A 13,697-nucleotide genomic window follows, 5' to 3' on the forward strand; every position below is an offset into this window, starting at 1 on the left:
TTTTCGAGGGCCAATCAGTGGGAGCTGGGGGGCTCTGACTGCACAATCCATGCAGATGAAAGTCTAATGAACTGCATCCTATTTTTTACCCATTAAAGATAATCAGATGGATGCATTTTAGGTGTAGCATAACCACAGCCTGGGATTGGATAATGGGCTTTGGATGCACATCCTCCTCACGTGGGGACTTCCAGTGCACAGTGGTGGGTCTTATTTAACACATCTCGTTCTACACAACTATACACTCAAAGAAGAATTCCAGACCGTAATCTTATCTATCATTTAATAAAAATGAATGCCCATGCGGATCCTGTGGATCTATACTATTCAAATGTAGACACTGTTCCTAGAGAGGGAAAGGGCAAAAAGAAAGAGATAAACGAGGCGAGAGGCCTAGGCTAGTATTAGACCCAACTACACTAGGATTAGGTGGGGGGGGGGGGGGCATACCTTAGTTTCTCTTGTTGCCCTCACACACCCCGAAGGATGTCATGCTTCATCATTGGGCGTTTGCTCCTCGTCGGGCCGGCGCTGCAATGCCCTACGGGTCCCCCGAAGGGTCACTTTAGCGGAGATCTTTTAGAGAAAACGCCGTTTGGTGCATGCGGGTGTGTGGTTTGGGTCCTAATAAAAAGATGTGTGGTGATGGGGTGTGTTAGTGACGTGATAGCCTAAAAATGTCTAAGGGTTACTGGGATAAGGTTTAATGTGAATAGCACCCTTGACATAATAAAAAACCCGTAGGTTGGGTGTTACCTTATTGGAAATAATGTGCCATTAGGTAACTTGTGTGTGGTCATGCGGTCGACATGTTTCGCGCCCCAATGGTCCAAAAGAGGATCCCTGGCGCTTCCTCAGGACCAAAAAAGAGTGAAAGTGAATGTGCACTAAGGGATACTACCCTCAGTTACTATCCGGGCGTACACTCCGAGGTAGCACTGCTCTCTGTGTGAGAGTCAGGTCGCTCCAGGATAGACAGCCTAGGTAAATATGGAAACAAAGAAAAAGGAGAACATCCTGCCTATTAAAGAATGTTCACCTATCCAAGATATTCAAAAAAACGAGTGCACAATAAAAACATACATACAGAAGGGATATCGCCTCCACTCACGGGTGGTGGCGTGATGGGGTCTCAACGATAAGCTGCCGGGTGCCTGGGCCAGGGAAAGGGACCTGGAAAGGAGACAGCCCGTCGCCGACCGGAGTCGCCCATTAGTCCAGGCACTGACCGTGGTAGAGGTTTAAACCAAATGTCCAAAGCCTCATGTGGCATACAGTGTATAGGTCTGTCATTACGGTTCCTACTGCTATATGTTACAAACACTCACCTAAAGACGGGGAGAATAATGCTCCATAGGTTAGGGGACGAGCGTACACACCTTCTAGTGCTGTGAAAAAGGAATAAATGACAGGCAACTGCTAGTCAATCCAGCTCATATAGATTCCAAACTTGTCTGAGCTGTCTTGTACACTATATTTAAGTCAATGGTCAGTCTCCTCAGTACTCATAAATGCATTTTTACTCACAGTTTTGCTCCGGCGTGGCCTCTTCACCACCTACCCCAGTCGTCCTCCTACCTGGAATGGAGACGAGGATCTCTACGGGTTTCTTATGTAGTGCCCGCGTTGACTTAATTGGGGCAAGATCCGTGTCCGGTCGTTAACGAGGAGCAGCTGTGTTTTCGTTAGTGTGTGTTAGACGCGCATGTGCAGAAGGTAGACAGGTGAACGAGGCGCATGCGTGTATCAAAAAATGTGGTTCCGGCTCTCGTTCTGCTGTTGCCATGGTTATGTGTCTGTGCAGTCCTCAGTGTTATGTGTATACAGCTGAGTAGCGTTTAGCAAACTATCTACACGGTTCGAAAAAGCCCATCTAGTACAGAAAAAAGGGCGGTCATAATTTGAATAACTCGTCTTAGTGTTGGAGCATCATGCTGCCACTGATGTACAGTCAGTCGTGAACTCGGGAGAGTTTATTGTTGATTGTTAAATGAGACTCGGGGGGATCGAGGAGGGGGGGGGGGGAGGAAGGAGAGAAATTACGTACCAATCTCATTATCATGATATTACGGGTAGCTCCCTATCAGATTGGTCAAAGCTAAGGGAGCGAAAGTGGAGTCAAGTTGTTAGGGTGCTCCTAGTTGCGACAGAACCCCCTAGGGAGGGGCCGGTCGTGCCTTAGTCTTAATGTCGTTGTGTGGCTGGTGACTCAGGGAAGCGTATTCTAGAGCCTCCTATCTCATATGAACAGTGTCGCTCCAAAAAAGAGAGGTGTCATGAAGATAAGGGAGACCCTGGGCTTGTTATGGCTAGATCGTACCTCAGTCTTAAGGTCGTTGTGTGGCAGGTGACTCAGGGAAACATATTCTAGAGCCTCCTGTCTCATTTGAACATAATTGCTTAATGAAGAGAGGTATCACGAGGATAAAGGAGACCATAGGCATGTATATGGCTAGGTGTGAGTTCGTAAGAATGTAGTTATGGGTGTGTACTGCTGATTTGGCAAATAAACCCCTCATATTGGGTTATAATTCAGTCCATGGTATATCGTCGTTCAGGCCCACCTCATTGGTCCGGAGACGATGTACCCAGCGTTGTTCTCTGCGCAGTAGGGTGTTATTATTCCAGTGTTGATTGTTTTCCAAAACTGTCCACTTGATGTCGTCACATGTATGCCCTTTTTCCATGTAATGATTCGTTAGTCTGGTTGCTGTTCTCCCCCGTCGGATCGTACTCCTATGTTCGCTTATCCTTAGTTTCACCTGTCTTGTGGTCATCCCCACGTAGCGCAGTGTGCAAGGGCAGGTGATGAGGTACACACAGTTTTTTGTGTTGCAGTTCGTGTGGCTCCGTTGGTCCCACGTGACTTTGTCCAGCTCCAAGTGTGTAGTATGTTTGGTGAAGGGACATGCCCTACAATTGCCGCATGGGTAGTGGCCTTTTACAGCAGGGAGGGACCATAAGGTGGATTCCTGACGAATGGTCTTCACGCGTGGTCTCGTGTTGATCAGTTGGTCCCGTAGGTTGGTAGTCCTCTTGAACGCAAACCTGGGGCGCTCCAACATGAGATTACCTGTGTTCAGAATTCTCCAATTCCGGTTCACGATGTTTTTGATTTGGTTTGATAGAGGGGTGAAGGTTGTGACACAGGTGATGGTGTTGTCGGTTTCCTTAGTTTTTTCTTCTAGGAGTGCCTGGCGGTTGTTGTTCCTGGCTCGTTTGCATGCTCGTTGTATGACCCTTTCAGGGTAATGTCTTTCTTTTAGATTAGATGTGAGGGAGTTTGCTTGAATGTCATATTCATGGGTGTCACTACAATTCCTGCGAATCCGCAGGAATTGTCCAAAGGGCAAATTTTCCCTCAGTGCTTTGGGGTGATGGCTGTGAAAATCAAGTAGGCTGTTACAATCAGTCGTTTTTTTGTAGATGGTAGTGTTGAGTTTACCCCTTTCGAGGGTGATCAGTAGATCCAGGAAAGGAATCTCTTTTTCACTTTCTGTTTTGGTAAAACGTAGGTGAGGGTTCAAGTTGTTTATCCATGTGTAGAATTCCTGGCAGGTCTCCGCACCACCCTTCCATAGGATGAGCACATCATCGATGTATCGTTTCCACGTTACCATGTTCTCTCTGTAGGGGTTATTCTCAGTGAAGATGTTATTAGCCTCAAAATGCGCCATGTACAGCCCTGCCAGGCTCGGCGCGAATGTACTCCCCATGCTGGTCCCTTGTATCTGATGGTAAATGGTGGTCTTGTACATAAAGAAGTTGTTCTTAAGGGCCAGCATGATCAGTTCTGTGATGAAGCTCGCAGGTGTGTTGGTGGCTAAGTCTGTCTCGAGTAAGAGTTGTTCAACTACTTCAATCGTAGCATCTTGCGGGATGTTTGTATACAATGCCTCTACGTCTAAAGTTAAGAGGAGGTTGATGGGCTCGGTATTGTTCTCGTTGATCTCTTGTATCAGGTTCAAGACGTCCCTGGTGTCTTTCAAGTAGGCCGGAGTGGCTTGTACCATAGGTCGGAGGAAGAAGTCACTGAACTTGCTCAGTGGCTCCAATAGCGAGCCTATTCCAGAGACGATCGGTCGTCCTGGTGGTGGAATGATGCCCTTGTGTATTTTGGGTAGTAGGTAGAAGTACGGCATCCTAGGGTTCTCGTTAATAAGGAATGCCGCCTCGTGGGCTGTGATCCACCCCTCATTGGTAGCTTCGTTGACAAGGATGCGTATCCGTGATAGAAGTCTCTCGGTGGGATCAGTCTCCAACTTCTTGTAGTATTCGGATCTCCCGAGTTGTTTGACGCATTCTCTTTCGTAATCCTCTACTGACAATATGACAGTGGCTCCTCCCTTATCCGCCGGTTTTATAATGATGGTTTCATCCTCGGTGAGTGAATGTACCGCCTCACGGAGTTTCTTGGGTAGGTTGTCAAAGACATGCCGACTCCTCAGGTTGTTGGCCTCCTTAAGGACTGCTTTTTCAAACGTCAGTACTTCACTTGGGACCATACCCGCTGATGGAGTAAATTTGGAGGGTGGTCTCAGTCCGGTGTCTTGGCGGTCAGGAGTGAGGTTGTTGTTGAAAAAGGATTTGAGGCGGATCTTACGGAAGAGTTGTTGTAGTTCCTCGTTCAGGCGGAAATTATCCTCCTTGGGGGTGGGCACAAATCCTAAGCCCAGTTCCAAGACTGCCGTTTCGTCTGTGTTCAGGTGTCTGTCTGTGAGGTTCACTATCAGGGTCTTGGGAGTGTTGAGCTCCTCGTTGTTCTCTGTTGTGTCTCTTGATCTTGCCACTGGACTTGTTTTTGCCCTCTTCTTCTGCCTCTGCCTCGTCCCCTGCCTCTGTTCTGAAAAGGAGGAGGTGCATTGGGGAAGAATGGTTGTTGGTAACCTGGGTGTTGACCCGGAAAGGCTGGAAACCACATCGGGCCTTGTTGAGGGAAAGGTTGGTGTGCATAACCGTACATAGGTGGCATCGGAGGTGGAGGGAGTAGGCCCGGTTTGTTAACGTTCCTACCCCAGCTGCTATTGCTGGAATTGCGGTACATGGATCGTCCTGAGTTCGTAGATGTTGTAGAGCCGTCATCTGAGCCAGCATCACTGTCTGATGGTCTGTATTCCTCTTTAGTGTACGGGTATATCTTCTCCCTGTCAAATCTTTTAATGTCTTTTTGTAATTTTGACACTTTTTGCTGTAATAAATAATCTCGATGGTCAGTCATCTCTGCGTTAATTTCCGCTAAACGGGTTTTGTAGGCTGAAATACTGATCCCAGTTTTCAGTCCATTCTCTGCGATATTGATCTTGATAATTAATGCTTCGGAGAGACGTTTAGCGGTACCAATAATCAGGATGAGCACAGACACTGGACCATAACTAGCTCCCGGTCCCCCCCTCTTCCTTTTGTACAGATCCTGTGGATCTCCCATAGGATAAATGTACAGATAGATCCTATAGATGCCACAGACCGGTTCAGGCAAAGATGAAGGAATAATCCTAAGCAGTAACAGTGCCTCGTGGTTACAGCGTATAGTGACATCAATTCATCTTTCTGCAGGGGTAGTATGGTGCACTGTGAAGTTGGCCTGGCATATGCTATCCACTAATTAAAGTTGGCACCTTGCACCAGTCCAAACAACCCTTATGGTGATTAGGTTAAAGATAACCTTTATTGAAAGCTATCCTAGGGGTAGCTATGGAGAGCAGCCTTCAGGCTAAGTCTCGAAGGAATGTTAAGCAGTTTGTTTTACCAGAAACAACCTTATAGTATTGGTTAAATGAAAGAGAACCCACACAGTAGTTATAAAAATATGCATGTATTATATAGAACACTCTCTAGTATCCTCCACCCGAGGATAGAACACAATTCACATAACACAGTTGTATAGAATCATTCGTAAGTAGCACAATACACAGTGGGCTCCAAGGGGAGACCAAACAATATACTAATAAAGTGGCATAAGTACCACGACTTCGGGCCGGACCTGGTCTGGAAGGTGTAGAATTGCTAGGATCCCAAGGAACCACCCAAGGTGAGTAGATGGGAACCCCACGGAGGACGGGTGCAGTATGGGAACACGACCGCATGCTCCATAAAATTTAAAGGGAAAGTCGCGGTTGGAAATTTAAAGAAAAATCAAACTTCCCAGCAGATTACGAAGACCCTCCGTGAAACGTAGAAGGTTGGAGAGCCACACTTCCCAGCAGATTACGAAGACCCTCCGTGAAACTTAGAAGGTTGGAGAGCCAACCCACTCGTGGATACACGGGTATCGGAGTTACCTATCCCAGAGGAGCCAGGTGCATAGGCACAAAGTGGCGTCGGAACCTTCGTCGTTTCCAATGGATGTCGACCAAGAAATGCTGCTGCTGCTGCTGGAAGTATGAAGAATGTCCGGTGGAATCCAAACGTGGATTCTAAGTGAGAAGAACCTGAAAGCAGAGGGGACAGAGTCTGGGTCACTTTGGAGTGACCAGGGGCTCAGTAGACGAATGCCCACCGATGATGGGTGCTTCAGGTGTGTTGACGGTGGTCTTGACTCTTCAGCTGCGGGGCTCAGGAGACGTCTTGGACGTCCAGGAGCTGGAAGCGAGCTGTCCCACGAAGGATGTAGAGTGCTGAGGGGTCGATGTCCGGCAGGCGCACCAACAAGCCTTGGCAGCTGCAACCAACGGGGAAGGTCAAGATCGGTGTCGGTTTGGTCCAGCAAGGACCAGGAGACTCGCCACAGCAAGGGTAGTCTAGGCAGGCCTGGAGCAACCAGGGGAGCACAAGAAAAGGAAAGATGACCCTCAAGTGGACCCACAGGCCAGAGACACAGGAGTCGCGAGGGGACCTCAGGCAGTTTCTCAGGATACCAGCTGGCAGGGCACAGAGTGCAAAGATGCCAGAGTCCTTCTCAGGAAAGGTGCGCTGGGGTCAGGACTACAGATAGCCCAATGCACAGAATTGTTGCGCACACAATGGGTCTGTGCTGTTGCAAATATACGCGGTGCACAGAGGTACGGGTTATGCAGTCCCCACGAGGGATACTAGCCTCCAACTTGGTAAGAGGGTAGATCCACTTCGGAGACCTTCAGGCACCCACCTCCTGTGTTGCTGGGATCGTCGGAGTCCGTAGGAGCTCGGGAACAGTGGACCGGTCAATTGCGTTGCTGTGACTGCTTTGCAGGGGAGTGACTCCTTCACTCCAAGGGAAATGCTTAGTTTGTCTTGAGGTGTTCACAGGGTCCTGCACGGAGCCTGTACGGATCTCAGACACTGGAGCAGCTTCGGACGGCAAGGGAGACTAAGTACAGTCCAAGGGAGGTCCAGCGAGTCCAGCGGTGTTCAGATGGTCAAGCATAGTGGTTTCTTCTTGTAGAATCTTGTCCACGTAAAATCTAATGTCCTGTAGCCAGTTAACCCATTTTATACCCACGGGAGAGGGTTGGACAGATTCTTGGGACCCTCCTAGGGGAGGGTCAGGTCAGGGGGAGGCTACTCCCATGTCCTTTGTCCAGTTTCGCGCCAGAGCAGGAGCAAATGGCTCCCAGGTCTAGTTTGAACTGGGCAATGCACAAGGACACCAAATGTGGCCTTCGTGCAGACTTTCTGGCACTGAGGCAGTGCACCCACCGAGCCCCAATATACTAAATCCTGCCTGGGAGGGGGTAACACCTCCCTGTGTCAGGATGCCTACTGTGCTCCCTTCCCCTGCTCGAGCAGCATCAGGAGGGCAGAATCATGTCTGTGGCTGGCAGCATCCATTTTGTGCTGTAAGGCTCGAGAAAGTTGGTACCAGTAGACTTGGGTACCCCCAGAACCTTGGTTCTGAGGGGAGGAATCATACCTCCACACCAGTTACTGGTGTGGAGGTATGATTCCAAGGTGTCAGACACCAAATCCGATATACTTCATTGCGATCATTTTCGAGATAGCATATACCTCAAGGTTATAATGCGCCTCTACCTATATGTCTGGCAGTATCACGTACAACCTGGAAGAATGGTGTCCGTAGGCTGCAGAGGGGCCCTACTCATGCAGGGGAACCCTCTCACGTAAAACCCAGCACCCTGCCTTCAGGATTTGTTAAGGCCTGCTATAGGGGTGAATGTATAAGGTTTTAAGTGTAGTGATATATATAGATATAGTGATCCTATATCTAAAGTAAGAGGTGCAAGCACCAGTTTACACAGGCTGCTATAGCAAACCTGAGGTTCCATTTTGCATGGCCTCTCGTGGGTGGCATAATGCATGCTGCAGCCCATGGGAGGCCTCTGGGGTACCTATTCCTTGGGTACATGTTTACCATATACTAGGGACTGATAAAGGTAGCCCAGTATCCAATCTGGAGTGTACCAAAGTATATAACACAACCAATTTAGGGAGAAAGCAGGTATACTGGGGTCCTGATTAGCAGGATCCCAGTCAGAGTAGTCAAAAACCAGCAAAACACTAGGAAAAAAGTGGGGGTAACCATGCAGTCCGATCCTACCGTCCTACATGCGCTAATCCCATTAAAAGTTCTAGATCCGGGAAGATGGGGTTTAAAGTGGCAGGGATTGTGTGTTTATTGGTCCAAGGTTCTAGATTACCAATGAAGGGGATTAAAGTTATAGGTATTGCGTGCTAATTCTACCAAGGTTCTAGAACGGTGATGATGAATATAGTGTTAGCGGCTCGGTCCAAATCCCACTAAGGTTTTAGAGCAGCGATGATGGTGATTACAGTGAAAGCGGTTGTGTACTAATCCTACCAAGGTTCTAGAGCAGTGATGACTGTGATTAGTGTTAGCGGTTGTGTGCTAATCCCATCAAGGTTCCAGAGCAGTGATGATAGTGAAAACAATGTTAGCGGTTGTGTGCTAATCCCACCAAGGTTCTATAGCAGTGATGACTGTGATTACAATGTTAGCGGTTGTGTGCTAATCCCACCAAGGTTCTATAGCAGTGATGACTGTGATTACACTGTTAGCGGTAGTTTGCTAATCCCATCAAGGTTCCAGAGCAGTGATGATGGTGAAAACAATGTTAGCGGTTGTGTGCTAATCCCACCAAGGTTCTATAGCAGTGATGACTGTGATTACACTGTTAGCGGTTGTGTGCTAATCCCACCAAGGTTCTATAGCAGTGATGACTGTGATTACACTGTTAGCGGTTGTGTGCTAATCCCACCAAGGTTCTATAGCAGTGATGACTGTGATTACACTGTTAGCGGTAGTTTGCTAATCCCATCAAGGTTCCAGAGCAGTGATGATGGTGAAAACAATGTTAGCGGTTGTGTGCTAATCCCACCAAGGTTCTATAGCAGTGATGACTGTGATTACACTGTTAGCGGTTGTGTGCTAATCCCACCAAGGTTCTATAGCAGTGATGACTGTGATTACACTGTTAGCGGTAGTTTGCTAATCCCATCAAGGTTCCAGAGCAGTGATGATGGTGAAAACAATGTTAGCGGTTGTGTGCTAATCCCACCAAGGTTCTATAGCAGTGATGACTGTGATTACACTGTTAGCGGTTGTGTGCTAATCCCACCAAGGTTCTATAGCAGTGATGACTGTGATTACACTGTTAGCGGTAGTTTGCTAATCCCATCAAGGTTCCAGAGCAGTGATGATGGTGAAAACAATGTTAGCGGTTGTGTGCTAATCCCACCAAGGTTCTATAGCAGTGATGACTGTGATTACACTGTTAGCGGTTGTGTGCTAATCCCACCAAGGTTCTATAGCAGTGATGACTGTGATTACACTGTTAGCGGTAGTTTGCTAATCCCATCAAGGTTCCAGAGCAGTGATGATGGTGAAAACAATGTTAGCGGTTGGGTGCTAATCCCACCAAGGTTCTATAGTAGCGATGACTGTGGTTACAGTGTTAGCGGTTGTGTGCGAATCCCTTCAAGGTTCTAGAGCAGTGATGACTGATTACATTGGCAGGGATTGTGTGCCTGTCTACCTCTGTAGTGATAGTATGTGGGCAGAGATCTCCCAAAGTACGGCAGCTTTTGAGCATTCAACAGTTTTCCACTTTGATGGTGTGTAGTGCAACAACCCAAGAAGGATGAAAGGATGAGTTTGCATTGATGGAATTCACAGCTATATTTTACAGGTCCGACAGATGCCAGCAGTGAGCACTTACCTCACTGAGCCCTCTTGTAAAACTGAGGATATATTTTTAGAGAGGTTTTTGATCTTAAGTTCTAGAGCAGCAATGATGAGTTTGCAGTAACAGAGGTTGTGTGATAATCCTTCCACGGTAGTAGAGGAATGGTTTACATTTTTTTGTCCTCGTATCACCATCCAGCTAAGTAAGCTGTGAGCCAAGACGCCTTCACTCGGAGTATCCAGCGTATGTGTCTATTGAATATTTCTTATAGTTTTGCCTTTTCGTAGGAAGGAGAACCACCCATTTCTCAGCAAGATAGAGGTGTAATCATCTTTGCCATATCACAAACGGACGCCATCTTTTATCTACTGACACCGACTTACAGTCCAAGTCCAGTCTACTGACATCTGTTACAGATCTGAGCCATTCTGATACCAATGGCGGAACGGGAGTAATACATTTTGTACAGATTTTCTTTCTTGCTAGCGATATCAGAAAAAATATCAGCGAGGCCTGATCCGAGTTTAACTCATCCCAGTAAGGGCACAAGTCCATCCTAAACAGGATCAGGCAGGGGCTTACCTTAATTTTGCAGCCAATAATTTTTAAAAACACCCGATTTACCTACCCCCAGAAGAAGCTACCGAAACATCTTGGTTGTAGAGGAATGGTGACAAGGTTTACACCGGCAGCGATTGGGTGTGGCAGTGTTGTGTTGTGGGTGCTGGTAGGCATGCACGTGGACCTCAGTTAAGAAGGTATTTATTAAGTATATACACAAGACTCCAGCAGATATAACTTTGTATTCAGCCCCTCTCACTGAGATAACCTCCGCTCCTAGAAGACCCACACAAGGCACTCCATAGCATCACATGAAGTACGCTGTCCTCACTGAGCTATTTGCCTTAGAACACCCATATCCTGGCATAAGATATTAAAGTCACTTTTGGATATCGTTCGAGCTTTGACTGTAGTGTATGAACAGTAACTCACACTGAGCAGTAGTCCGCAGGCGCTGCTCTTAATACTGAATCTTATTTCAAATATGGGTCTTATGTGATGTTCATGTAGCTGTCATTGCTCTTTAATAAAAAGATGGTGTGTGTTATTACAGGTGTAATAATTTGAAGATTCAGTGCCCAGACATGGTGGTGAAGAGTTATAAAGGTAAATATCATTGTGATGATTAGCTCTGTATGTTACTGTTCATTAAAACGGTATGGTGTGGTGTGGTGTGGTGTGCTATGGTAGGTATGGTGTGGAATGCTATGGTATAGTATGGAAAGTTATGGTGGTATGGGATAGAAAGGATTGGGATGCGATTGGGTATTGTGGAATGGAATTTTATAGTATGGGATGTTATATGGTATGGTATGGAACATTATGGTGGGATTGGATGGTGTGGTGTGCTATGGGGTGGGATCATGGTATAATATGGTGTGTTATGATTTGGTATGGTATTTAATGGTAATGTGCACTCACGTCAGGTTACAGTTACTTGATTTGTGTCTGTAAACATTGTCTTTTCCAGATTTTTCTAGATTTCTACTTCTCTCCATTCTGTATATGTGCCACAGCATTAACAGAGTTTAACTTCCATTTGTCATTTTCCTGCTACAAAGTTCTTTCATTTCCACCAAAGTGGAATATGTCCCCGGTAATATCTGGTAGTGTGGAACCCCATGCCGTAATACTGCATGTGTTTATGCTTCATGTGGCTGTACTGCATTTGGTTATGAAGCACATGGTTATGTTGCACATGGCTATACTGCATGCGGTAATATTGTGTCACTTGGAATACTAGTTGGGCAGAAACTTCAATTTTTAGTCCAATTGGTGTTGACCCAAAACTGTTATTAGGAATCTTTGGACTGTGGCTCCTGACAGGGCGGTGGAGTTCAGTGAGATATTCTGGCTCAGCCCATGTAGTGTTTCTACAAAATACCTGTGTCTCAAATAAGTCTGTAAATAATCATGCACCCACATTTTAATCTTGCTTTGTTCCCCCGTAACTTTCTAACTCACAAATGATGCTTTCTTTCTCTAAAAAAAGTTTTAATAAATTTATTGGGAAAAGTGAAAACCCTCCCACACAACACTGTAGTCTTGACTTCACTAGAGCTTAGCTCAGGCCTGGGACCGGGCCCTGCTGGAAGTTGATCAGATTAAAATGATCCTCTCTCTAGCTGCACTGTCCTGAGGTAGAAATATTTATTCCCTCTCAGACATTATTAAGGCTAGACAAGGGCCTTGCGAACATGGACCTCAGATTGGACATCTCAAGAGATACACCTCAGCTTTCCGGCCTTTACGTCACAACCAAATGTGTCTCGTCCACACCACTTCTAATCAGAACCTTAAGTGTGACCCCCCAAATCCTGGTTGAGGTCTTGTAAGGATATGGAGGTGGCCTCTTTAGACCGCTAAAGTCAAAGGCAGTGACTGCAAAGTCTGTTTAAATCTAAAAGACACAGGGTCCAACAACAAGATCTGCTGAGTGGTATCTGTGCATGAGTTTACCTGCTGTGGCCTTACACCTGGAATAACAACTGTATCTACACTCATTAATTCTACTAATGCCAACCAATCGAAGCATCCCTAAAGGGTGGTGTCTACCTGGGTCACTAAACTAGTACAGTATACCTTCTAGTAGCTCTGTCACTCTTACCATCTGATACCGTGTACTGACTAGTACAGTATAACTTGGGGTAGCTCCACTACTCTGTACCATCTAATGCAGTGCACTGACTAGTACAGGATACCTCCAAACAGCTCTGTCACTCTGTTCCATCTATTACAGTGTATTCCCTAGTACAGTAGACTTTCAAGCAGCTCTGTTACTCTGTGCCATCTAATACAGTGTACTGACTAGTACTGTATACCTTGGAGTGGCTGTCACTTTTTACCATCTAATGCAGTATACTGACAGCGTGCTCCTTCCAGATGTGGTGTAAATTAATCATATGTAATACAGAAGCCGTAATTACAGCCTTTATTTGTGTAATTAAATCTCTAATTGTGAATCTCTTCTCTGCAGTGATGGTGTCTCTGGATCCTGACACAGCTCATCCTGGGCTCCTCCTGTCTGAGGGGTCGAGACGTGTAAGACGGACAGGCAGAGAACAGACCCTGCCGGACACCCCCAAGAGATTCGACTTCCTCTATCCCAGTGTGGTGGGGAGCGAGGGGTTCACCTCCGGCAGACATTACTGGGAGGTGCAACTGCTGCGGCAGAGGGGAGCATGGTATGTGGGGGTCGCAGCAGAGTCTATGAACAGGAAGGGAGACTTCACATGGTCACCTGAGGGGGGAGTCTGGAGTGTGGAGGGGTGGAATGGTCACTACAAGGCTTTCACCTCCCCTAGGTTGCCTCTGTCCCCTCGTGAGAAGCCCCTGAAGTTGGGGGTGTATCTGGACTACGAGGGGGGGTGGCTGTCCCTGTACAATGCTGACTCTATGGAGCTTCTCTACACCTTCCAGCAGGCCCTATTCACAGAGAGGCTCTTCCCGTTCTTCAGTCTCAATCAAGGAGTGGACATGAGACTGGTGTGAGAGCTGCAGGGAGCTTCAGACCCTCATCCCTCCCACGCACCCCCTTCTACAGTGATAATGTGACCA

General features: G+C 46.9%; 1 protein-coding gene across 1 annotated transcript in view; it reads left to right on the forward strand.

The window, feature by feature from the left end:
* The window catches only part of LOC146770459 (vespryn-like), a gene marked incomplete at its 5' end in the record, with an annotated part of 81,691 nt that overhangs the window by 36,553 nt on the left and 31,441 nt on the right, over positions 1–13,697 (forward strand). Inside the window, 2 exons of the mRNA XM_085640432.1 lie at positions 11,194–11,246; positions 13,117–13,324. Coding sequence (XP_085496558.1) covers positions 11,194–11,246; positions 13,117–13,324 — 261 coding nt within the window. The remainder of the gene's footprint in view (positions 1–11,193; positions 11,247–13,116; positions 13,325–13,697) is intronic.

Source organism: Triturus cristatus, unplaced genomic scaffold, assembly GCF_964204655.1.
Source record: "Triturus cristatus unplaced genomic scaffold, aTriCri1.1 SCAFFOLD_205, whole genome shotgun sequence".
NCBI classification, from domain to species: Eukaryota; Metazoa; Chordata; class Amphibia; order Caudata; family Salamandridae; genus Triturus; species Triturus cristatus.